At 46.2% G+C, this 23,174-nt stretch overlaps 4 protein-coding genes across 4 annotated transcripts; 3 read left to right on the top strand and 1 right to left on the bottom strand.

Moving 5' to 3' along the window:
• Window positions 1-512: 512 nt before the first annotated feature.
• N7455_010685 (uncharacterized protein) lies at window positions 513-1,766 on the bottom strand (the record flags this gene model as incomplete). The annotated part of the gene is made up of 1 exon (XM_040953125.2): window positions 513-1,766. One exon carries the CDS (start codon window positions 1,764-1,766, stop codon window positions 513-515), a length of 1,254 nt encoding a protein of 417 aa, XP_040816466.2.
• A 1,603-nt stretch (window positions 1,767-3,369) lies between these two features.
• On the top strand, window positions 3,370-5,673 carry N7455_010686 (fungal specific transcription factor domain-containing protein; the record flags this gene model as incomplete). The annotated part of the gene is made up of 6 exons (XM_065606501.1): window positions 3,370-3,904; window positions 3,957-4,091; window positions 4,145-4,305; window positions 4,361-4,798; window positions 4,863-5,116; window positions 5,190-5,673. Coding segments are annotated over 6 exons (2,007 nt in total), but the record flags the coding sequence as incomplete, so codon positions are not given.
• A 529-nt stretch (window positions 5,674-6,202) lies between these two features.
• N7455_010687 (ankyrin repeat domain-containing protein) lies at window positions 6,203-7,285 on the top strand (the record flags this gene model as incomplete). The annotated part of the gene is made up of 1 exon (XM_040953073.2): window positions 6,203-7,285. One exon carries the CDS (start codon window positions 6,203-6,205, stop codon window positions 7,283-7,285), a length of 1,083 nt encoding a protein of 360 aa, XP_040816512.2.
• A 644-nt stretch (window positions 7,286-7,929) lies between these two features.
• N7455_010688 (ATP-binding cassette glutathione S-conjugate transporter YCF1) lies at window positions 7,930-12,865 on the top strand (the record flags this gene model as incomplete). Its single annotated transcript, XM_040952922.2, has 6 exons — window positions 7,930-8,217; window positions 8,295-12,052; window positions 12,108-12,262; window positions 12,329-12,397; window positions 12,458-12,549; window positions 12,608-12,865. The coding sequence occupies 6 exons, from the start codon at window positions 7,930-7,932 to the stop codon at window positions 12,863-12,865; spliced, it is 4,620 nt and encodes a 1,539-aa protein (XP_040816623.2).
• Window positions 12,866-23,174: the final 10,309 nt, after the last annotated feature.

Genomic DNA, 23,174 nt, shown 5'->3' on the forward strand with positions numbered 1-23,174 from the left:
TATCGACATAGCTAAAGACTGGCGACTATATCCGACGATATTGTAATTGCATTGTTTGGATATAACTATCTATACTATATCTAATTCGTATGCTGTACAAGTATATACCCATGTTGAATCCGCCTTTGGATGGTCTGTTAATACAGTTTGGATCAACCATATTCTCTCCAATTTGAATTTTCCGGTTCCCATATTGAATATGAGACTGAATCTGACGAAGAACTGGGAAATAAATGTTGCAAAATTTTGCAAGGTAGAAGATATGTAAGCTTCGGTAGGCCGCGAAATTAGTTACACTCCTCGAATCCGAAGAATATTCATACTAGAGTTACCAGAGCCGGGGTATCAAAAACAGTAAGTCTCGGGATATAGTCCAAAGTGGAGAGCTCAGGATGCATGATGGAATGCTAATATTGGAGTGTTGGCGAATTTACAGTCTAGGCACTAGAAAACCATGAAAAAATATTAATAATAGGAGTAGCTCCTAAATGAGTTGGCGTACGTCTGTCTCATTAGCCAATATCTTGTCGAAAGATGCCCCCAGGAGCCGTAATATGAGGAAGCCAAAAATCTTGGTAAATAATCAACTGATCCTCCACCCACAGACGCCAACGACCAATTTGGAGGCCCATAAATTTTGAGTCGTAGGGTGTAGTGAGCCATGTGTAAGAAGGATCAATTTCCAAAATGGCTCTTCCTGCAATGCCTGGTTCCTGACTCGATTCCTGCTGACTCGTACGTTTATAACCCAGGGTGATGCCATTTCCACCGGAGCCGGGAACAATGCTTGCTATCTTTTGCGCGAGCTCTTGGGCACGCGTTTGATATCTGAGTGTGGTGGAAATGCCAAAGTTCCGTCGATCCCAATCTGTGGCGAAGGGTGTGAGGACGAAGACCTTGGGTGCGTAGATTGCATTCAAGACACCCGGGCTCTGATCAGTCCCAATCAGGCTAGTTACACTTTGTGCATATACGGTTCCGTCTCGGAGGGAATCGAACGCAGTTATCATGAACAAGTTTTCATCGGTTGGATTGAAATCCTGGTTAACGAACACCGGGCTCTCCCAAATATGTGCAATGTACACACCCTTTTCGGATGCTATGATCACTGCTGTGCATCCATAAATTCCCTTCACTCCTACGGCTGAGGGACCAAATGATGGATAGTCAAACCATTGTGCTGACACTGATCCAAACTGGTCAATCCAAATTGGCGCCAACCTCTTGACGTAGCTGCTGTAAGGAGGGGAAGCATCCTGGAAATTATATGCGATCAACAAACTGATCATCATTCTCTCATCTTGACCGCTAGAAATACTTGCCTCGGATGCAGGCTGTGTAGAACTTGCGACCCCACTGCTTGTAGCAGTCCCACAACTCTCAGCTAGCAAAGTAGTGGTAATATCAGTTGAGATCAAGTGACAATTCTCGATCGTGGTCGCTACTCCAATGCTGGCACTGCTCAGAGGATATATGCTCATAGAGCTTAATCTTTCCCGGGTATCGGAAGGATATGGTATTTGAGTATCACTTGTTGGGGTGAGGCTGGGAACTGCGGCTGTTGACCAAGTGTCGGAGTATCCAATATTGGTAGCGGTACTTGAGGGTGAGCAGGTTGTTGTGGAAATAGTGGAATTGTCAGTTATGAGATCCTCCAGGGTGCCATTAATGGCTTCGGTATCATCCGTATCGATGTTATCTGGAATGAGCTCTAACCTCTCGTCGAGACAGGACCATGTGGCTGTGATGTCTCCAAAGGATCCCATTAAACCTCTCTTTTTCTTTGCACCACATTCCGAGGAGACGATAAAAAACCACCTAGACCAGATGTGAGATCTTCAGTCTCACTCTAAGCACTTTGACTTGATGAAGGGTTAATTATCCGAGTGGAGTCGGGGACTGTAATGTGGGGGAATACAGCAGACAAATTCAATGCTGATTCGGGGCTTGTGATATTGCTTGTAACTGGTGAAAGATTTATTAGGAAAAAGTATGATACCCCTGTTAGGATAAGTGCTGTCAGAGGTTTGCAAGATTCGGTGATTATAGAATATGCTAATGTTCCTCACCTCTCGTAGCCGCGACTAGAATCCCTCCACTGCAGAAATATGGTAAATTCTAAGATAGAGAAACCTGTGGACTTGCTACCCAAGCTAGGTAGTAGTGTTGTGGTGGAGGAAACAATGTTCCCAGTGTTGATACTTGCTGATGATGTCTCCCTCGGTAATGAAGCAAGTGTGTTGCTCTTACTGTTCAAACAATGTAACTTTTGAATTCCATACTTTTGGTTCTAATGGAAGAAGTGGCGGGAGAAGGCTTTGTGAGGGTAAAGGGCAAAATATGTTCCTAGTGTTACTGATACTCAAAGGGTAATTATATGATAGGGACTAGGCTATCATGCTGAAAGAGCTGCCTGCAGAGTTGCTATTGGAGACAATGACAACAAAGCTTGTTTGCCTGTGCTTAGATACAATTGTATTGTGAGCATTGTTAGAAATGCGACTTCCTATCAATAAATGGCTAGTGGGCTTTTCGCTTTGGTTTATAGACAGTTCAGTCAGTTTTTGACGATAAAGGGTATGCCATTAAAGTCAAAATGAAGAGTCTATATTGACAGCCCCGTCTTAACAAGTAAGGAATTGGTCCCAAGGATGAGCTTAAATATGGAGTAGAATAAAGATGACAAGAATACACCTGATCCCCAGCACTGCCGATAGGGTCAATTGAGTTTTGAGTTGGACCAAAGAATTGAATGCAGCAATGACTAGAGTAGAGAATATGTGTTCTACACGCATCTACAAGCACCAGATTTTCCCTGTGATAAGTTGTCCACCTCACGATATTTCCTAGGCGACAGAGGGTGGGCTCCACGGGGCCCACGGACTCCGCGGGATCCGCGGGCACCGACAGACAGGAAGACTTTCTAGTCGGCCACAAATCCTTTGTCCACAACTTTCTCGAGTTTTACTTACACATATTTTTGCTACTATTGTTCAATTTTCTGTGAAAAATGTCTGGGAACTCCGAGCACTCCGAGGATGATACTTCCCTACATCCGGGACGGGCAGTAGGAGCTCCACACATTTAGCAAGTTGATATGGAAACTAACTTCTAAGTGTGATCGATGTCGCAAACGAAAAGTCAGAAATTGGTCTACTATATTTATTATATGTCGCAGTTTCTAACTTATATTATCAGATACGTTGCGACAAGACGTTCCCTTGTTCAAATTGCCGATGCGTGGGATCAGACTGCAAGGCATCCAACCGTGCTACTAGACAGAAGAGTTCACGAGTTTTGATATCATCTCAATAGTAAGCTCAAACATATCGAATGATGTAGTGTCGTATGCTAATTCTAGTCTCTAGTGAAGAGAAGATTGATCTTATCGACAAAAAGCTCAGTCGACTGAATCGTCTTGTCGAATCGCTTATCACAGACAATTCAGTAGGATCGATGGGCATCTCTCTCAACCACCAAGATAATTTGGATTCTGCTTTAGCATCGCAGGATATGCCATCACGAAGCATGCCTGTGGGCTCACCTACCTCGGAGGTAATTGCTATAAATGCTCAATCGTCCAGCAATCGAGTCGGGGCGCGTCCAAATGAAATCACAAACCAAGTAACGATATGTGAAGGACAGTCTTCACTAAAAGCTCATTCAGCGTTTGCTATTGATTTTGCGCACTACGTCGTCGGCTCGAGTCAACCCCCAGGACAAGATAACCATGAAATTGGCCAACTACTAGACACGCTACACCACATTAAAAATGCATCCGACGACCACCGTTTTTCGTCAAAGCCTTTATTCCCCTTGGTACATGCGACAACCTCCCCAAATCATGAGCAATATGATATGCCCCCATTGAGAGCCGCTGTCCAACTCTTACGAGAAGCCGAAGGTACTCTTCACAACTATTTGTGTATCCCTATATACTGATTGCTTTTGTACAGACAAAAAGAGTTTTATATTCCGTGGGTTATGCTATTTGCTGAGCCCAGGAAGTCTGTCAGATCTATGTTTGAAGGTTTACTTTTCTTCTGATTACTCCGATGCAGAGTTTATCATTGTGAACGCAACTTTAAATTGTGAGCACGTCGATTTCTCGACGATATAAAAGTCGAACTAATATAATATACAGGTCTGGCCTCTGACAGGGTTATCGGGCAGAATGAAACTGAGGCCTATAATGAGCATAATAAACTGGTCTTTATGTGTCAAACGAACCTGGAGACGGCGCTTTCAAAGCTTACTCTCTATGTGAAACCTAGCTACGAAATGGTTCTAGCTCTTATCCTAGGTGTACGTTGTTACCTCTCGTCCCGGATTCTCCCTTTATACTAACATAGAGCTCTAGATTGTCTATGCCATCAATATATCCAATACGTCCCTAGCCTGGGTCTTGGTGGGGACAGCGTACCAATGCTCACATTCCCTTGGATTCCACACTCACTCGGATAGTTCAGATGATTCTTCACATAAGTCAGATCGCAAGCGATTGCTCTTTTGGGCAGTTTATTTCTTTGAAAAGAATTTATCTGTCCGACTCGGGCGTTCTTCTATTATAACGAACTGCGATATTACAGCTCTTTCGCTCGAAGGTCTAGAAATGCCGGAGTCCCACGCTATTTGCTATGCCTACCAGATAGTAAATCTGGCTGGCTTAGCTGGCAGGATCTACGAGCAGCTTTACTCGGCAGATGCCCTTCGTGTGACAGAAGATACCCGGACTCATCGAGCACTAGAGCTATCGCAGGAGCTCTATAGATATTGTGCAGAGGCGCGTGACACAAATGTTTGCCCACCTGTTCTTGTTTATTTTTGGCGGGAGACGTTAACTAATGAATTTAACAATTTAGCAACTCTGGGCTCAATCAAGTGGGGACGAATGTGAACGAGAGCAGATCCACTTGATCTCTGCATCTGACGAAGTTCTGCGCCTTTCAATGCTAACACTAATCTACCGAGCTATGCCCCCAGAGCCTAATTCCGGGACGACTTTCGGCCTAGATTGCATTACCTCTGCTAGATGTGCGCTTGAATCCCATCAGGTATTTATCCGCGGCTTTGGAATGCAAGCTTCGTCGTTACTACTATCAGAATATATCAACTGGTATGTGTGGATGGAGCTTAGGCTTGTATATTGTCAGTATTTTTGTACTTTATACTGATATTTGTGCTTTCAGGACCATTTTGTTCACACCATTTGTTCCTTTCATTGTCATGTTCTGTCATACAATCGAAACAAGGGACAAGGGAGATTTGGATCGAATGTACGCCTTCCTCAAATCTATTGAGTGCGCCTGCCAACATTCCAATGCAATTGCCAAACACCATCATCTCTTTGGGGTATTGTATAGCGTGGCGTTGCGCTACACCGAACTAGGATCACCGTCCTCTCGGATGGAAGAGGAGCAATTACAACTCCGAAGTGAGGTGGACGCACATTTGAGCGCTCTTGGGCTACAGCCGCACACGACATATTTAACTGCCCACCACACAGAGAACGTCGATCCTTTGATGTCATCAGTCCAGCCGAGCGTGGAAGCCATTGAGCAGAATCGAACTACGGAAGGAAACAACTGGGCAGAAGAACCGTGGCTTAGACGCTGGTTTTCTTTCAATCAGCAGATGATAGGCTTATTCGATGATAACTATTTACCATTTTGAACATGTATTTTTTCTATTTTTTCAGTTCAAAAGATATTTGATTGCTGCAATATCGTGTAACTTCAGCATATTGTCTCTATGTAGTTGCTAATAGTCTGTTGTGGGGTGTTTAGTCTATATCTCATGGTGGTAGGAAGTGTTTGGCCAAACCTAGGGCGAGATTGGCTACCATACAACCTCGGCTTCCAGAAAGTCGGATTTTTGAACTATTGATCAACATCCTACAGTCTTCTACTTTTTGGGTCGTCATAGCTTTAGCTCTTAGCACCCTTCTGTATGAAGCCGTTCGTATGCCAGGAGTCCATCTCGGATTTCCTCTAATCGGTATCGACACTAAGGATGGTTATTCCTACGGGTCCAATTAACATGATGTTTACTTTTTATGTGAACTTGATTGGTCAGTAATTGTATTTATTTAGGCTGTCACATGACCATGATCACAACGTCTGTCTCTTTGGCAAACAGCCATACCCTCAATCTCTCAACTTGGACAGAATATAATATAATATATAGAAGACGAGGATTTACCATGGATTCGGGCAACATGTCTTCCCAACAGCAACGTCAACAGCAGCTAATTCTAAATGCACGTCGACATCGAATGCAGATGATAACTGCTAAGAGAACCAGTGGCACTCTTTCAGGGCAGCAAATGCAGCCTCAGTCAGGGACAATGGGGTCCAAATATGATGACCTGCCCATGCTGGAGCGGGCTGATATTATCTTCATCGGTGAAAATCCTAAATCGGTTGGTCTAGTTCCCGCCTTCTTCGGACCCTTCGAATCCGCCTGTCAGCACGGGCCCCTCTCAATCATTCAGTCCATTGTCTCATCTAAAAATCTCACTCCTGCTTTTCTTCACCATGGTCTTACACGTGCCCTACGCTCTGGTAATATTGAGATTGTTCGTTATCTCCTCGTTAGTGGTGCACCAATTGTTCGCGAAACCCCAAGCAATATCTTCTTCGTAACTTTGGAACAGCAAATTGCCCTCTTTGAGCTCTTTACCCAGCATGGATGGACTCCCAACACCCCAGGTTACTATGGTAGCACCCTGCTCCCTCGGACTGTCAACAGCCTCCCTCTTCTTCGTTGGTTCATCGACCATGGAGCCAATCCCAACCTTGGTGTGCAGAAAACCACCCATGACAGGCGTGGTGGGCCAGATACTTCATCATGTGCTGCACTCGAGGCGGCCGCAGTTCGTGGAGGGGTTGAGGCTGTGCGTATGATTCTAGATGCAGGGGCTAAGATCCAGAACGGTGTACCACTACACTATGCTGCCGGGGCTCGTTCTCCCGGTGCGAATCCGCGTGCTGGGCGTGCGGTACCGAGCCGAGAATCTGATACCAGCAGGATTCCAATAATGGCACTATTGGTTGATCGTGGGGCTGATGTTAATCAGAGAGAAGAGTCGCGACATATGGTCCCACAGTACGCGATTGTGCATGCGGTGATGGCAGGAGCGGTTGAGCGGGTCAAGTGGTTGTTAGAGCATGGGGCAGACCCGTATATAAGAGGAAGCTGGGGTAGTGCAGCTGAACATGCACGTACCTCAGGGAACGAAGAGATAATTAAGGTCATCGAGGAACTTGCTACGGAAAAATATTGAAATCCGGAAATAATATATACCACCAATGAATAAATATATTTTGCTATAACTTAACTATTTGTTTATTTGTCTATTTGTCGAAGAAAAAGACATAAAATCATTCTACATTATCACGTATACAGTATAGAATAAACAAATCAATATTGATTTCATTAATAACCAGTGTTATAAACAGCCCTAGAAGTCCATCAGCCTTCCAAAGTCGGAATACAAACCCGATAAGCCGAAATAGCCGCATCGGTCTTAGTGCGCTTATCACCGAGGATTACGTCGTTCCGGTCACGTGAAAATGTCTTGGAAGAACCCGTATTCGGGATTGAGAGGCGATAGGAAGAGATACCTACATAGGCAGTTAATTTATGTTACGCAAATTTCATGCAAGAACTGCGGACAACCCTGCCTCCATATGTACATATATGATGTAATAAGTCGGACTTCATATGGAAGTTGGAATGAGCATGCTCAGATTGTAAGCAGCCGCAAACTCGGGATTTCTCCATTGTAAAGTGGATCCGCCCGTGCTTGCTTTTGTAAGCAGCCTAGCACTTGCACCGACCCCCGTTCTTTCTTCTGAGGTTGTTCTCCGACGTATCTTTTCTTGCTTGTGCATAGAAAGGAATACTGGGACGAAGTCACTAAGAAAAATGCTGGATGGCCAATCCCAGGTGGTCCTAGAGGCGTCCCGCCCGGGGCACCTCTTGCATTCCCTTGGATCGGCACTTGATTCTCGGCGACAGCCTTTCTGTACAGATAGCGAGGGCTGGGGCCCTGTCAGCTCATTGAGATTCGATCTGACGCCATGCTTTCTTGACGCAATTGTGGCAGTAGTGGCAGTCTGGGGTACGCTGAGCGGACTGGGTGCCTTGTGGCTGTTACTGAGGAAGCGGATTCCACAGCCTGTATCGAAGAATTGGCACTTCTACACCAAGTTGGTTAGTACATGCCGGACACCCTCGCACACCCATGGACGTCATTTATAATGTACTGACTGGTATTTTGGTCATCATAGGCCGTTCTCGCCGCTATCATTGTCGTTACCGCCCTCCAAGCTGCGGTCCAAGTCGAATCAGACCCTAAACGCTTCTGGGCCGATTTTCGCTTTTGGTCCTCCGTCCTGACGATCATTTCGCTGGGAGTGATAACATCAGTGCAATATTTGGAACATTGGCGGAGTAGACAGCCCAATGGGGTTGTCCTATTTTACTGGCTTTTCTTCATCATCGCATACGCGGTCAAACTCCGGTCCCTGATTTCGCGGAAGGGATACATCGACCAGCTACCTTACTTTGTCTGCTTCAATGTCAGCTTGGGACTAGCACTCTTTGAATTTGTGCTAGAATATTTCGTCCCCAAGAAGCAAAGCGCCTACGATGCGCTGGGAGACGAGGATGAGTGTCCCTACAATTATGCCGATGTTTTCTCGGTTCTCACCTTCGGTTGGATGACCCCGATGATGAAATACGGATACAAAAACTACTTGACTCAAGATGACCTCTGGAATCTCCGCAATCGCGATACCACCCGAGCCACGGGCAATGCCCTGAAGAAGGCATGGGATGAACAGCTTGAAAAAAAGAAGCCATCTCTGTGGATAGCGCTCTTCAAGGCTTTCGGTGCCCCCTATGTGCGTGGTGCGATAATCAAATCCGGAAGCGATACTCTTGCCTTTGTGCAACCGCAACTCCTACGACTTCTCATTGCCTTTATTGATTCGTATCGAGGCCCGGACCCGCAGCCTGTTATCAGGGGTGTCGCCATCGCCTTGTCCATGTTTGTTGTTTCTGTCTGCCAGACCAGTTTCCTCCATCAGTATTTCCAGCGCGCTTTCGACACTGGCATGAGAGTCAAATCATCCTTGACTGCTATGATTTATGCTAAGTCTCTGAAACTATCAAACGAAGGGCGCTCGGCAAAGACGACCGGTGATATTGTCAACCACATGGCAGTCGATCAGCAGCGCCTTGCAGATTTGACCCAGTTCGGCACTCAGCTTATCTCCGCGCCTTTCCAAATCACCCTGTGCATGGCTTCCCTTTACCAACTTCTCGGGGCGAGCATGTTTGCCGGTATCGGAGTTATGATTCTCATGATTCCTCTGAATGGTGTCATTGCTCGAATGATGAAGAAGTTGCAGATCATCCAAATGAAGAACAAGGACTCGAGGACCCGATTAATGACTGAGATTCTGAACAACATCAAGAGTATCAAGCTCTACGCCTGGAACACGGCTTTCATGAACAAACTCAGCCATATCAGAAACGACCTCGAGCTGAACACGCTCCGCAAAATTGGAGCCACTCAATCTATTGCCAACTTCACTTGGCAGTCTACCCCTTTCCTCGTATCCTGCTCCACATTTACTGTCTTTGTGTTGACGAATGATAAACCCTTGACTACCGAGATTGTGTTCCCCGCCTTGACGTTGTTCAACTTGCTCACATTCCCGCTTTCTATCTTGCCTATGGTGATTACATCCATTATCGAATCTTCCGTGGCCGTGACGCGATTGGTAGAATACTTCACCGCGGAGGAGCTACAGACTGATGCCGTTGTCCTCCAAGATCCGGTGGCGCACCCCGGTGACGAGTCTGTCCGTGTTCGTGATGCCTCGTTTACTTGGAACCGTCATAGTGGGGAGACTGTGTTGGAAAACATCGATCTCAGTGCACGCAAGGGAGAGCTCACCTGTATTGTTGGCCGAGTTGGCGCTGGAAAATCTTCTCTTCTCCAGTCATTGCTAGGCGATCTGTGGAAGAACCAGGGAGAGGTGGTCGTACGTGGTCGGATCGCGTACGTCGCCCAAGCGCCGTGGGTTATGAATGCTAGTGTCCGAGAAAACATCGTATTTGGACACCGATGGGACCCCTCATTCTATGACCTTACAGTTGAAGCCTGTGCTTTGGTCGCCGACTTCAAGAACTTGCCTGATGGTGACCAGACCGAAGTCGGAGAACGTGGCATTTCTCTTTCGGGAGGACAAAAGGCACGGTTGACACTCGCCAGAGCTGTTTATGCGCGTGCTGATATCTATCTCCTGGATGACATTCTCTCGGCAGTTGATCAGCATGTTGGACGTCACATCATCAACAGAGTGCTCGGCAAAACCGGTATCCTCGGTGGCAAGACCAGAATTCTTGCGACAAACGCCATTACTGTGCTCAAGGAGGCTGACTTTATCGGCCTGCTGCGGGACAAGACCATCATCGAGGAAGGAACCTATGAACAACTGATGGCCATGAAGGGAGAGATTTCCAATCTCGTTCGCTCTACGATGGTTGACTCGGACGATGAAGGTACTGCTAGTGGCTCTGAAGACCTCGCTAGCCTAGAAAGCTCAGTCACAACCACCATCATCCAGAACGGTGGTGCGTCGGACAGCGAGGATGCGGAACAACTTGGCGATCTTATTCCCATCAGGGCAGGAGGAGGCGGTGAGGCCCGTAGACGGACCAGTACCGTCACCTTGCGCCGTGCGAGCACTGTGAGCTGGCAAGGTGCCCGACGCAAGTTTGGAGATGAGGAAAACGTTCTCAAGAGCAAGCAGACCCAAGAAGTTTCCGAGCAAGGCAAGGTGAAATGGGGTGTTTACGGTCAATACGCAAAAGACAGCAATGTCGTGGCAGTTGCGGTTTATTTGTTTGCCATGATGGCTGCCCAGACTGCTCAGGTGGTGGGCAACTTCTGGTTGAAGCGCTGGACCGAGTGGAACGAAGCCCATGGGACCAATGATCAAGTTGGCAAGTTCATTGGTGTCTATTTGGCGCTTGGCCTGGGATCATCTCTCTTGGTCATTGTGCAGAACTTGATCCTGTGGATTTTCTGCTCCATCGAAGCATCTCGAAAACTTCATGAGCGGATGGCATTTGCTATCTTCCGCTCCCCCATGAGCTTCTTTGAAACCACACCATCTGGCCGCATTCTCAACCGCTTCTCTAGTGACATTTACAGAGTCGATGAGGTACTTGCTCGCACTTTCAACATGTTGTTCGCAAACTCTGCCCGTGCATTTTTCACTATGATTGTCATTTCGGCAACCACCCCGGCTTTCTTGCTATTCGTCATTCCTTTGGGTTATATCTACCTTAGCTACCAGAGGTACTACCTGAGTACCTCCCGCGAGTTGAAGCGTCTGGACAGCGTCACTCGAAGCCCGATCTACGCTCACTTCCAGGAATCCCTGGGCGGCATCTCGACCATCCGTGCTTACCGACAGGAGAATCGGTTCGCCCTTGAGAACGAATGGCGCATGGATGCTAACCTCCGGGCTTACTTCCCATCCATCAGTTCCAATCGCTGGCTCGCCGTTCGACTGGAGTTCATTGGTTCAATCATTATTCTTGCATCTGCTGGACTTGCGATTACGTCTGTTGCGACGGGCAGTAAGCTTTCGCCGGGCATGGTCGGTTTGGCCATGTCATATGCTCTCCAGATCACGCAGTCTCTAAACTGGATTGTCCGCCAGACTGTCGAGGTTGAGACCAACATCGTGTCCGTTGAGCGAGTTCTCGAGTACGCCAATCTCCCGAGCGAGGCACCCGAGGTCATCTTCAAGCGTCGCCCTGCCATCGGCTGGCCGGCCCAAGGTGCAGTGGAGTTCAATAACTACAGCACCCGCTATCGCCCTGGGCTTGACCTCGTGCTCAAGGATATTAGTCTCAACATCAAGCCTAAGGAGAAGATCGGTGTTGTTGGCCGAACGGGCGCCGGAAAGAGTTCGCTCACGCTGGCTCTCTTCCGGATTATCGAGGGCGTTGAAGGAAACATCAGGTAACAAGATAATACTGTCACCTCTTTCCTCTGCTCTAGGCTAACAAGAATTTAGTATTGATGGGCTCGATGTGTCTACAATTGGTTTGACTGATCTTCGTGGACGCCTCGCTATCATTCCTCAAGATCCCGCCATGTTCGAAGGCACTTTGCGTGACAACTTGGATCCCCGACATGTCCACGACGACACCGAGCTTTGGAGCGTTATAGGTTGGTCTAACCTGAATCCTATTCCATTTATCGCCGACCAGCGACTAACCGGTGTGCAATAAATAGATCACGCGAGATTGAAGGACCATGTCTCGAGGATGGACGGACAACTGGATGCTCAGATCCAGGAAGGAGGTAAGTAACTGCATTTAAACATTTACCGAAGGCATCCAGTCCCCTAACACATTATTGCAGGGTCCAACTTGAGTCAAGGCCAGCGCCAGCTGGTATCTCTCGCCCGCGCTCTTTTGACTCCTAGCAATATCCTTGTTCTAGACGAGGCAACCGTAAGATAGTTCTGTCTTTGCTTTTAAAATGACAGTTTTCAGCTAACCATGGCGATAGGCTGCAGTTGATGTGGAGACGGATGCGCTGCTGCAGCGTACCCTGCGCAGCAGCATCTTCTCTGACCGGACTATCATCACGATTGCGCATCGCATTAACACGATCATTGACTCCGATCGGATCATCGTTCTGGACAAGGGGCGAGTGGCTGAATTCGACACACCTGCAGAGCTGATCAAGAGTGGCGGCCAATTCTACGAGCTCGCCAAGGAGGCCGGCCTGCTCGACAACGATGGTGGCATTGCCTCCTCGCAATAGCGTAGGATCCAATCGCTCGCAGTGGCCTAAATCCCCGCATTTTCTGTTCTTGACACAAAGATCGCTCAGCCAGCCAGCCCACCTGAGAGCATTGAACCTAAAACCTAACATTGGACCCCATTCATGCAGCTCTGAGTGGCTCGGGGAGGCCGGATTTTCTTTTTTTGGTACCTCGGGCCGATCCTAGAAGGTCCCGGATGCACTCTCGCTTTAGTGCTGCTTGCATGGGTCATGTTGACAATTGACAACAGATCTTTGCTGACCGTTCAAAACGCGACTAAGGTGGTCCTGAATGTGGCGCGGGCGTCTGTGCATATATGCATGTACATGTACTTGAAGAAAAGTTTTTCATTGCACAGTTCAGGGGACCCCCCTGACAGGGATGGACAGGCATAAACAAACAGTGGAGAGTGGCTAAACGTTTTGAATTTCCCCCCAAAATTAATATGCTTTCCTCAAATTTCTTCTTGTTATGTTTCATGCTGGGATGATGGTTTGCCTTGATTTATGATCGAGGACATTTGATTGGATTTTGACCCTGCGAACTAAAAGATAAAAGTGATTCTCTTTACTTTGTACATTGCCTTTCTTTCTTTCTTTTTGTTTGCCTTGACAGTTTAGTCAAATTGCCGTGCACAGCGTGTTGATATGTGAATAACCTGAAGTTTACTGAACTAGCTAGAATCCCCCCGCCAAAGCGGACTTTGTCTAGACCCCAGCGAACAACTTAACAACGTAACTATGCATCAAAGTAAATGAACAGACGGGTTTCCCAGTCCAAAGTCATCGTCTGCGATGATTATCTGCAGTAGCGTGTTGTACTAAACGTGGCGGTGACATCTTGATATCCCATCGGAAGAGCAACTCATTGTAGCGGTGAAAGATCGGCCACCTGGCTGCTCATCACAGGGTGTCTGTTCGCAGGGCTTCGGGTTCGCAATATAACAAATTGTAAGCGCTGCTTATCTAGTGTGTTATTTAGTGAGAAGGACATGATGCTAAGATTGCTATCTTCGTTCGACATATTAAAACGATGCACCTAGACCCTTCTCCACCATATGATTGCCCCCTTCTGTCTGGTTCGACGATCACATCCTAAGAATATATATCTCCGGCAAAAAAGAAAAAAAACAAAAAAGCAAAAGAAAATAATAGACATGCCAATTTCAAATCGCTACGTATACGAGGCGCCTGCACACCTCCTTGCTGCCTGCAAAACAGACTCTCCACGCGGTCGTTGGAATTGTAGTACATGCATGTAAACTGTACAGATAAGGAGGTGGAACTGTCCCAAATTGGAAAGTCTTGAATCTTGAAATCTCTGAAATGACCGAATATCTGAAATATATATATCTCTCAAGAGAAAAATGGAACAATTAACTTTGTGCCCTTGAGAGGGGCAAAAGGAGGGGCAATGTCAGACTTCCGGTTGTTTTAGTTGCATGTCAGATGTCTATTACGGAGCTTTCAAGTAATGATTGACCAATTCCGAAACACAAGGGATAGCATCTACGTATAACTATATTTCTCGCGTGGGACGAGACTAAACCATGATAAACCATATGGCATTGTCGACCTTCCCACCTTTAGTTTATCAAATCTGATTGGTTGTGGACCTGCGTTGAGAATATGTTTCAGCTATCCAGATTCCAGGCAAGGGATGTGTCGATGACCTCAAAAAACGCGCTTCTGCATGACTGATCTCTGATGTGGGCTCCGGGGGAGCACGGCGCACTGGTTCCTTAATCTTGTTCAATGGGCCATGTCTCGATGAACCAACCAGAAAGACAAGAATACAGTTCTTCAGATCGCGAACTATCCAAGTTGTGTACGTCGACCAAAGAGGTAATGTCGATGCCTTTTTTTTTTGCAAGACTAGATCTCGATTCCCGCACGGACGTAAAAAATATCAGGTTTCCGGACCCTCCGTTAGTATAGCCCCGGGGAAGAATTCTGTTTTCCAGCCGAATTCTCTTTTTGTTTTATTTTTGTTTTATTTTTCCTTTCTCTGCTATTTTTGCAGGATTTGTGTGCTCTAATGCACTGTCATGCTGTGCATTTATCCACTTCCTCTTTTGTCCCTTAGCCCGAAAGCCTCCACTCCAAATGGTAACAGTCACCCCTCCCCGAATGAGACCGAACGTCAGTCTCCATATCCCCGCTTCTCAGCAGGTCGATCGTACATCCCCCATGTACGTTGATGTACGTTTAATGTACGGTGCTTTGCATCGGTGGACGATTTGGAAGCTGATTGTGCCACCAGCCCTCGGGATTCGATCCCGTCTCTGTATAGAGTAATGACTGTCTGTTCTTCTGCACACTATCCACTATGCACACTACCGGCGCATCATCTCAGCGGCTCCAGTTCTACACATATGGGAGGAGGTTTGTAATTTGGAAGTCTTTTCCAGGAACGTAACGAACCAAGGCGATATGGGTCTGCATTGTACCTGCTCCATCGTCCCCTCTCTGAGTACGAAGCGATCCAGTTCTGACATACAAACATATATTGAAGAGATTTTGTTTTTACTCGGTTATATTTTATATACTTATTCCTTATTCCCAAACAAAGTAAAAAGAATCCAACGACATGAATGATCTGCATATTTTCCAGTACAATCAAATATAGATTCGACTATAGATTCGAAGAAACATCTGGAATTGTCGAGACTCTGAATTGGGAACTGGAACGTCTGCAAGCCTACGATCGACTCAGCCCTGAGGGGGAAGAGGGGAGCCAGCCACACAGTGGGAACATACCCACAAACACCGCACACCGCGACAATCTCATGCACTATATGCACCATGTCCACCCCCCCCCCCCCCCCCATTTTTTGCCCTAGAGTATGCTGTACCAATGTGGCGGGATTCAAGGATTCTGCCCGTAAAGGCTAAGACCCGCCTTCAGGGCAGAAGGAAGTGGGATTAGGGCCGTGATCATCAAGAGGGGAAACTTCAGATCGAAGATGCTTGGTTTTTTGAGAACTCAAAAAAGCCTTTTTCGGTGGTTCCGACTTGATTGGATCTACAGAGTACAGATAGACCGGAAGACAATGTGGATAATTCCTTGCGTCAAACCGTCCGAAAATGAGCTAATCTAATGGAGTCGGTAGAATATGAAGTGGCACCTTCATGCTCGTAATCGGTTTTTGTTTTCTTTTTTTGTACTGTTTAGAAAAAGCAACATAATCCGTTCGTAGATGCATAAACGCCCACAGTCAGTAGTTAGTAATAATGGCATGCACCTTAATTATTGTGGGGGGGGCGAATAGGGATTTCCTGGTGGTATTTGTCAATACTGGGCCCCGCAACAACGCATTTTTCCACCCCAGCCACTGACTCGCGTGGAAACCGGGTCTTCCCGGTGAGGGGAGTTTGTAAAGAGCCACAAAAGCCCTATGTATGATCGGGTAAGGAATTGAACGGATGAAAGGGATCTTCTTAGTTCCTCGGGCTCCAGTTTGTTCGCCGCATTCGATCCCCGAGGAAAAGAACAAGGAAGATGATCTTCAAAGTCTATATACCATGACACCCGTTCCAGCCTCACCACTCGATCGGGACCAAGCACAGATCTCCAGGGTCGATCTGGCGGGTGCTGCTTCGGGCAATTTGTCCGTCTTTGCAGGCGACGGGGACGAAAACGGTCCACTGGGTAAGTGGTTGCAATGGTGGTATTGGTGCGCGGAATCGGGGATAAGCGGACACTAGAGACTAGACTGACAGGCTAGCGTGATTGCTGGGAACGAGATATATCTTGTCGGTTAAGGAAAAGTGGGATTAGAAAAAAAAAAAAAGAGAAGGAAGATTATAACCGCGATCGCGAGTATTAGGTTCCGCTATGGTGGATTAGTCAAGAAGCTTTGGGGACAGGAGTGGCCCGGGGAACAGTTTACAGTTCCTTAGCAGAGTTTGCACTATCAACGTAAAGGAACTAGGTAGTGCCAGTGCACGGAAGAATAGTGCAATGATTGGCTGTGAGTGAAAGTTGAACAGAAAGTACGATGCAAGGACCTCTAGATTGTCAAAAGACTCCGATGGATTGGATAGATAAGCCACGTCTCCATTATTGACCTCATCCAGGTATCTGGGACTCTGGGATCTCCAGCCTTCCAAAATTGTCTAGATGGTTAAGGATAACCCCACTTGGCGTTGGTTTTTCTACTAACTCTTCTCGAATGAAGAAATTGGATGTGTTTATCAAAGTTTCAATCCAAAGGGTTCAAACTTGGAAACGATCAAAGCCTCCAGGGCTGATCCTTCGACATTTGATAGGATTCAGTTCAACATGGCTTTTCTCCCCTTACATGTGTCGTATACTCACCCTATGCAGGTGATTTCCACGTTCCCCCACTGAGGCTATGAGAGGATCGGAGTAATTCTCCGCTGCAAGGGTGCCTCCTGACTATCCGAGGGCTAAGCGAAAGCGAAACCCCGGAAGTGGACCGCGAACAGTGCATTGAAGAAAATCCAACCAATCTGGTAAGACCGACCAGGCACAAAGTACGAGTTGTGCGTAATGGCTTTGCGCATTGCGCCGCCACCTGCCAAGGTGGAAGTCGATTATTCGTACATCATAAATAGACTAGATAGACTAGGCTGAGACGATAGAGACTCAGGGGTTAACGTAAAAGAGTCTTTGAGGTTGCATCTATACCCAGGTCTATAGTCAGACATGTATTCTATCTGCCACACAATGGGAGACCAACCATAGATTAAGTGCAGTAGTGCTGCCCCGACCTGTAGGTACACTATAGGCGGCCCTTCGGCCCGTACCACACACAATGGGGAAATATGTCCCCTGCTGTTTCACATTGCTTTTTTTTTTCTTATTCTCATTGCGTATCCATCTAATTACAAACAACAGGGAATAGAAAGATTGCATATCCATTTGGAATTACATTAGAATTATCGAAAGCCACCACATAATGCATATATTTGTAATTTGATTTTGGCTTACAATAGGATAGGCGACATCCTTCCCAAGTTGGAATGAATACTCATTGGGATTGGCTGCCCTGGGGAAAAATGCTATGATCAACACCACTATCACTAGGCCACATGAGAATTGGACTTTTGTTCTACGACCCCCCTCAGAATGTAAGCCGATGTCTTGGAATACCACATAGTTCGCATCTGGGCACGACATCGCTTCCTGAAACTCTAGTCTTGAAATTATCCAATGTGGCAATGGAATACATGGAATAAACCGGAAGCGAGGTTTTTCGTTTCTGCATCAATTCCAACCAGCTGGGTAAAGTCAAAAAAGTTACGATCCTCAACTTTGACCTTTCCCTTGGGATAGTGGAGAATCAACTAGACCTGATCTGGAGTTTGACAGCTTTAGTTTGACCGGACCGCCATCCCCGACCCGCCTAAAATTCATTGGCGTTGGTGGGGTCGAGTCGGGTCGAGTCTGGGCCTCCAGGGTCCTAGCGAGATTGAATTGGGAGGGGGATACTCCACAGTTTGTAAAAATTGGACCGATTACTGGTCAATATCAAAAGTACAAGCGCCAAATATCGTTGTCCTTCTGACCATGAACCTCCCCTTTGCTAATCTTACACCTAAAAAAAGAGAAAAAAGGTACCAAATTGTCAAATTGTATGTGGGGGAGTAACTCTCTTACAGGCCCCGGCTTCCGCCACAAAACGCCCCGACAAGAAAAGAGACGCTGAATGACGCAATGCCAGTCTCTCTGGGTTCGATCGAGGGTTGATCGATGTGCATCATTGATCGATCGTGCCTGCGGTGGCTCGGATTTTGAGAATTTGCACTAGTCAGGTGCCATTTTGGTCCGTCCCGAAGATCCAAATAGAGTGTCGGTTTGATAGGCCCTGACGTTTCTCTAATACGAGGATACTCTATGAATGCAGCTATCTCTTACCTAAATAGGAAATGTCCTCACCTTCCATCTGTCATGTGCGCAGGTTGCCTCTCAACGGTATCTTTGTAGCACATCGATCATGCAGTCTCGAAACGACCGTCTCGCTATTCCTGCCAATACTTTGCGAACAGACTCACACTCTGTATACAACATACTCTCCCACCCCCTTTTCACAGAACTACCCCTCCTTCAAATCGCTTAATTCTATCTTGGTTGAGATGACCTCCAGAACTGACTATTGGATCAACGAACTCGGAAACGAAGGATAGACATGAAGTAATTTCCTAAAGCACCTAAAGCATGAAAATTTTTCTTCCAGAGATTGCTTTGTATATTTTGGTGCAATTTGTACACTCCCTGTAGCGGTGAACCATCCCCAACAAGCCATCCCAGTCCTTGTAATCAGCCCAGGACTTTTTTCTTCTCGTTCTAGAAGTGTGCGACGGGCACAGACATGGAGTTGTTTGGAAGTGTAGATCACTAAATCTTCAACCCTACCCCCAATCGTGTGATGGTTGCAGTTAGTATCCCCGAATCTTCTGACCAGCCCCCACCCAGTTATTTTCTTCCCGCTGTCACATATCCGCCGAGTCCACTGAGCATCCACGCCTCATTTTGGGGTTTCAGGGTGATTGCATCACCGAACAAACCCGAGCCCTAGTTCCCTTTTGGATCGTAGTGTAAGCGGAAATGGCGGCCACTAGATTAAATAGTTGGCGCTCATCAAATGTTTGCTCTGAAACTAGTGTGATAGGGATTGGCAATGCCAAGCTGTCAAACTTCCTGACATTTTGTCTTGGGTTTCAAAGTCGTCACATAAATTAAGGTCGAGCAGGGAATGTCCATGGACGCTGCTTTGCTGTACTTTAAGTAAATAAATGGTGCAGACACTTTGCCCCCTTCAGCTATCATGTTTCTAGGGCTGTGGCAGTGCTTAAAATAGCTAAGCCACGTTGTGGCGGTTCTGTGGCTAATCCGAGTGTTTGGGTACATAGGTAGGGATCATCTCTTACATCCGATGAGAAGCTTTCATTTTGCAAGTGTCAAATGTTAGAAGCCTGATCATCTCTGACATGTTTTATAAAAAGGGGGGCGGCGTTTAAAGCCTAGAACCCCCAAGCTATTATTCAAATCGAATTCAAATACGTATTGAATAATATAGTATGTACTCCGTACTCCGCAGTACATTCGGAGTAATCCGTGATTTCAAATGTAACTGGGGACTTTTGTTTAATTTTAATTTCTTTAATTATCTGTAAGATGAAGTAGTTTACGGAGGAGAGAAGCCCACTTGATCCCCACGCTAAGAAAAATCCACGGCGGCTAAGCGGACAAAGCAAACAAACCGCCGCCCCGGTGGGAATAGGTAATGGGAGGGGGGGCACAAACAAAGAAACACTCTCCGGGGATGTCATCGTTGAACCCGTAGATTTTTCTGATTGCTTATCAGAGTATGCCTAGTTTTGCGATTTTTGCGCCTTGAAAGAGCCAGCAAAATGACAAATAATATACTCCGTACTGTTTCCCTTAAACTGTTTAGTTCGACTCTGCTTTGTTCTATCTATGCCTTGCGCCAACCTAAAAAATATATTGATACTTCCTACGTTGCTTCCGCGGAGGTTGGTGCATTCAATTTGCAAGCGGTACTGCGGTTCAATACTATTGCAGTGGGCGGCACGGCAATTGGAATGTTACAATGTTAGGTACATAGTAATTGACTAGTTAATAGGAAGTAGTTGGATGTCGATGAGATTGATCAGATCGATACAATACTCCAAGTACACAATCAGATTGGAGTTGGTTGTGCATTAGAAAGAAAAAACTCTGCCTCTTGCATCTTCCCCGATATAGCGTGGATGGATAGTGGGACCGAGGAAGTATTCCCTTTTTTGTAATGTTAAGATGTATAGACAAGACATAGTAGGTTAGAATGTTTTGGATTCTATCTCCCCCCTTTTTTTGGGTAGCATTGACCGAATTGGGCCGTTATGAACATCTTCTTTGTTCGGGGTGATTTCACGACCCCATAGTGCAAAATTGTAGCGTTTATCCTAAGAAACGCCAGTGTAATCCACCGGGACGGGAGATGGACGCGTTGACAGAGTCCTGGGTACCGAGTTCCCTTTCCCCTGGACTCTGAGCACAGACCTAGACTGGGGACCAGGAAGACATTTGATTGGGCTATCACAAAAGCTCCCCGACTGTCAAAAAGTACCGCCACTAACCCGCCGTAGTATAGTTACTCGAACCATTTTGCAACCAATTTCGTTCCCCGGGAGAAAGAGAGAGGGTAGATCACGCCGTAGTGTTGGGATGCCAAACACTCTATTATCTCGATCTGTCCTAGAGCGGGTTTATTTTTTGGAATTTATTATTATAGCCCATCTTTGCGGATAAATCGGTATAGGCGAGAGCTACGGTCGTATTAGGAGGTACTTTTTTATTCCCCTTTCACTTCAACCAATTTGCTTGACTTGATTTGGATTGATTTGGCGAGATTTGAGGTCTGATCTCAGGGGGGGTTGGTTCTTTGGCCATATGCTATACTCAGCTGAAGCCAAGGTCTATGATTCCAGAAACCCACTGTTTTTGGCTTGCCACCCCGGGGTACGAGAGTCGGTATATGTCAATGAACGTTGATCGACAGCAGCAACAAGCTCAAGACGGGAATAAAAAAGAAACACTGACAGATTATCGGCGAGTCATCTCCCAGGATCCAGGATGTTGGGCCATGCACAAGCCGCACCTTGATAGGTTCACGAAGAATGGGGAAGTGTGGATTCATTTACTTGGTTGGTTGCTAGCGTCGGGGCACTTTGGTGTTGAGATCCGAAGATCGAAAACACCACAAAAAAAAAGATTGTTATAGATAATGATTAATGTTCAAATTCAAGGAAGAAGTGATAAGTAATATAATGTAATATAATAGGATAATATAGGCATCATTATATCATTATACACTTTTAGTACGGAGTACTCCATACTCCGTAGGCTGTACCTTTCAAATCATCACCGATGACGAATTAAATTTTTTTTTTGAACCGGAAGCTCCGAAAGGTCTGCGATCTGCACATTAAGAATAGCACCCACACGGCGTCAAATAAGGCCTGTGCGTCTTCGCAATGGGGGTATTTGGGTGTGCCTGACAGCTAGACGCGAGTGCTGCACTTGTAGGGTTAATAGGTTCGTGTCTCTGATTTACATCTATATTGCTTAGGTCTAGGCTGAGCATTGGTTGCCTCGTATAGCGTAAGTGATTTAGGGATCTGATCCCGTAAGGGCTTTTTTGAGTCTGTTGGAAGTGACGGCAACCCATGAGGCCTTGTTTGTGAGGGGTCGATCGATAATGAGCGCCACTCTTGGGGTTTTGCCCGGACGTGAATTTATGGATTAATGGATTAATGGATTAATGGATTAATAGGATTAATAGGATTAATATAAATTTAAATAAAGAAAATCCGTAAAATTATAAATAATAAAATAGAAACCGACAATAAATAAAAATAAATAAAAATAAAAATAAAAATAAAATAAAATAAATTATACCTGCGATCTACAAATAGTGGGAACAGGGATCCTGGATCGGGTCCCCAAGTCTAAGCTACTGCATGTCCTTTGAATGCGCCAATCTCGCTGCATACGATCACTCGGGTTCTAGGAACATCCATGTTGAATTAATGGTCACATTTTATTTTTTATCGTCCTTTTGTCATTTACATGTTAAAGTCTAGAACTGAAAAAGGCTTGCATATCCCCTTGATATTCTTTTTGATTTCTATACTCCCTCAGCTTTATTTAAAAGATCATCCCACTTGATCTTCTTTCAAGATATTTCATTCTCAACCGTTCCAACCCTCCCCCATCACCTTTCGTTTACTTGGGAACACAAAGAGTGGAGGCTTCCTTTCGTTCCTGCATCCCGGTTACGAACAGTCACTTTGCTGCAGTTATCCGCTGTCCATCCCCATTGAGACACCTGCGCATTGTCAACTCAGACTATGTGAGTACATCCCAATTCTCTGCTGGCTCTGTTTGCAAGAGCTTGATTGGATCCCGGTTGTCGGAATCCCAGCGTTTGTCCTACCGGTTCCCGTACCGGAGCGGGAATGAGCCTTCCGCCGTTGGGTGTTCATGAACACCTCTCCCGGGGACGGACTGGTGCTGCCGAAGATGTTGAGAGAGAGTCGGTTGGCTGACTGTAACTCCACGGCCATTAGTACCAACTTCATTTGCAAGACTAAATCGAAACCCCCGCCACTCGAGCAACACGATCTATAAAGAGAACGGTCTCTCTCCTGGACGTGCAACATCCAGAACCAACATTACTCTCGTTTTTGGTATCTCGATACACTATTTTGACTGAGACTCAAATCACCATTCTGGAGACCATCGCGTCAGCATCTATACGTATCTATACCCGCCACA

The sequence above is a fragment of the Penicillium solitum genome (assembly GCF_028829755.1).
Source record: "Penicillium solitum strain IBT 25940 chromosome Unknown utg000008l_segment0_segment0, whole genome shotgun sequence".
Classification (NCBI taxonomy): domain Eukaryota; kingdom Fungi; phylum Ascomycota; class Eurotiomycetes; order Eurotiales; family Aspergillaceae; genus Penicillium; species Penicillium solitum.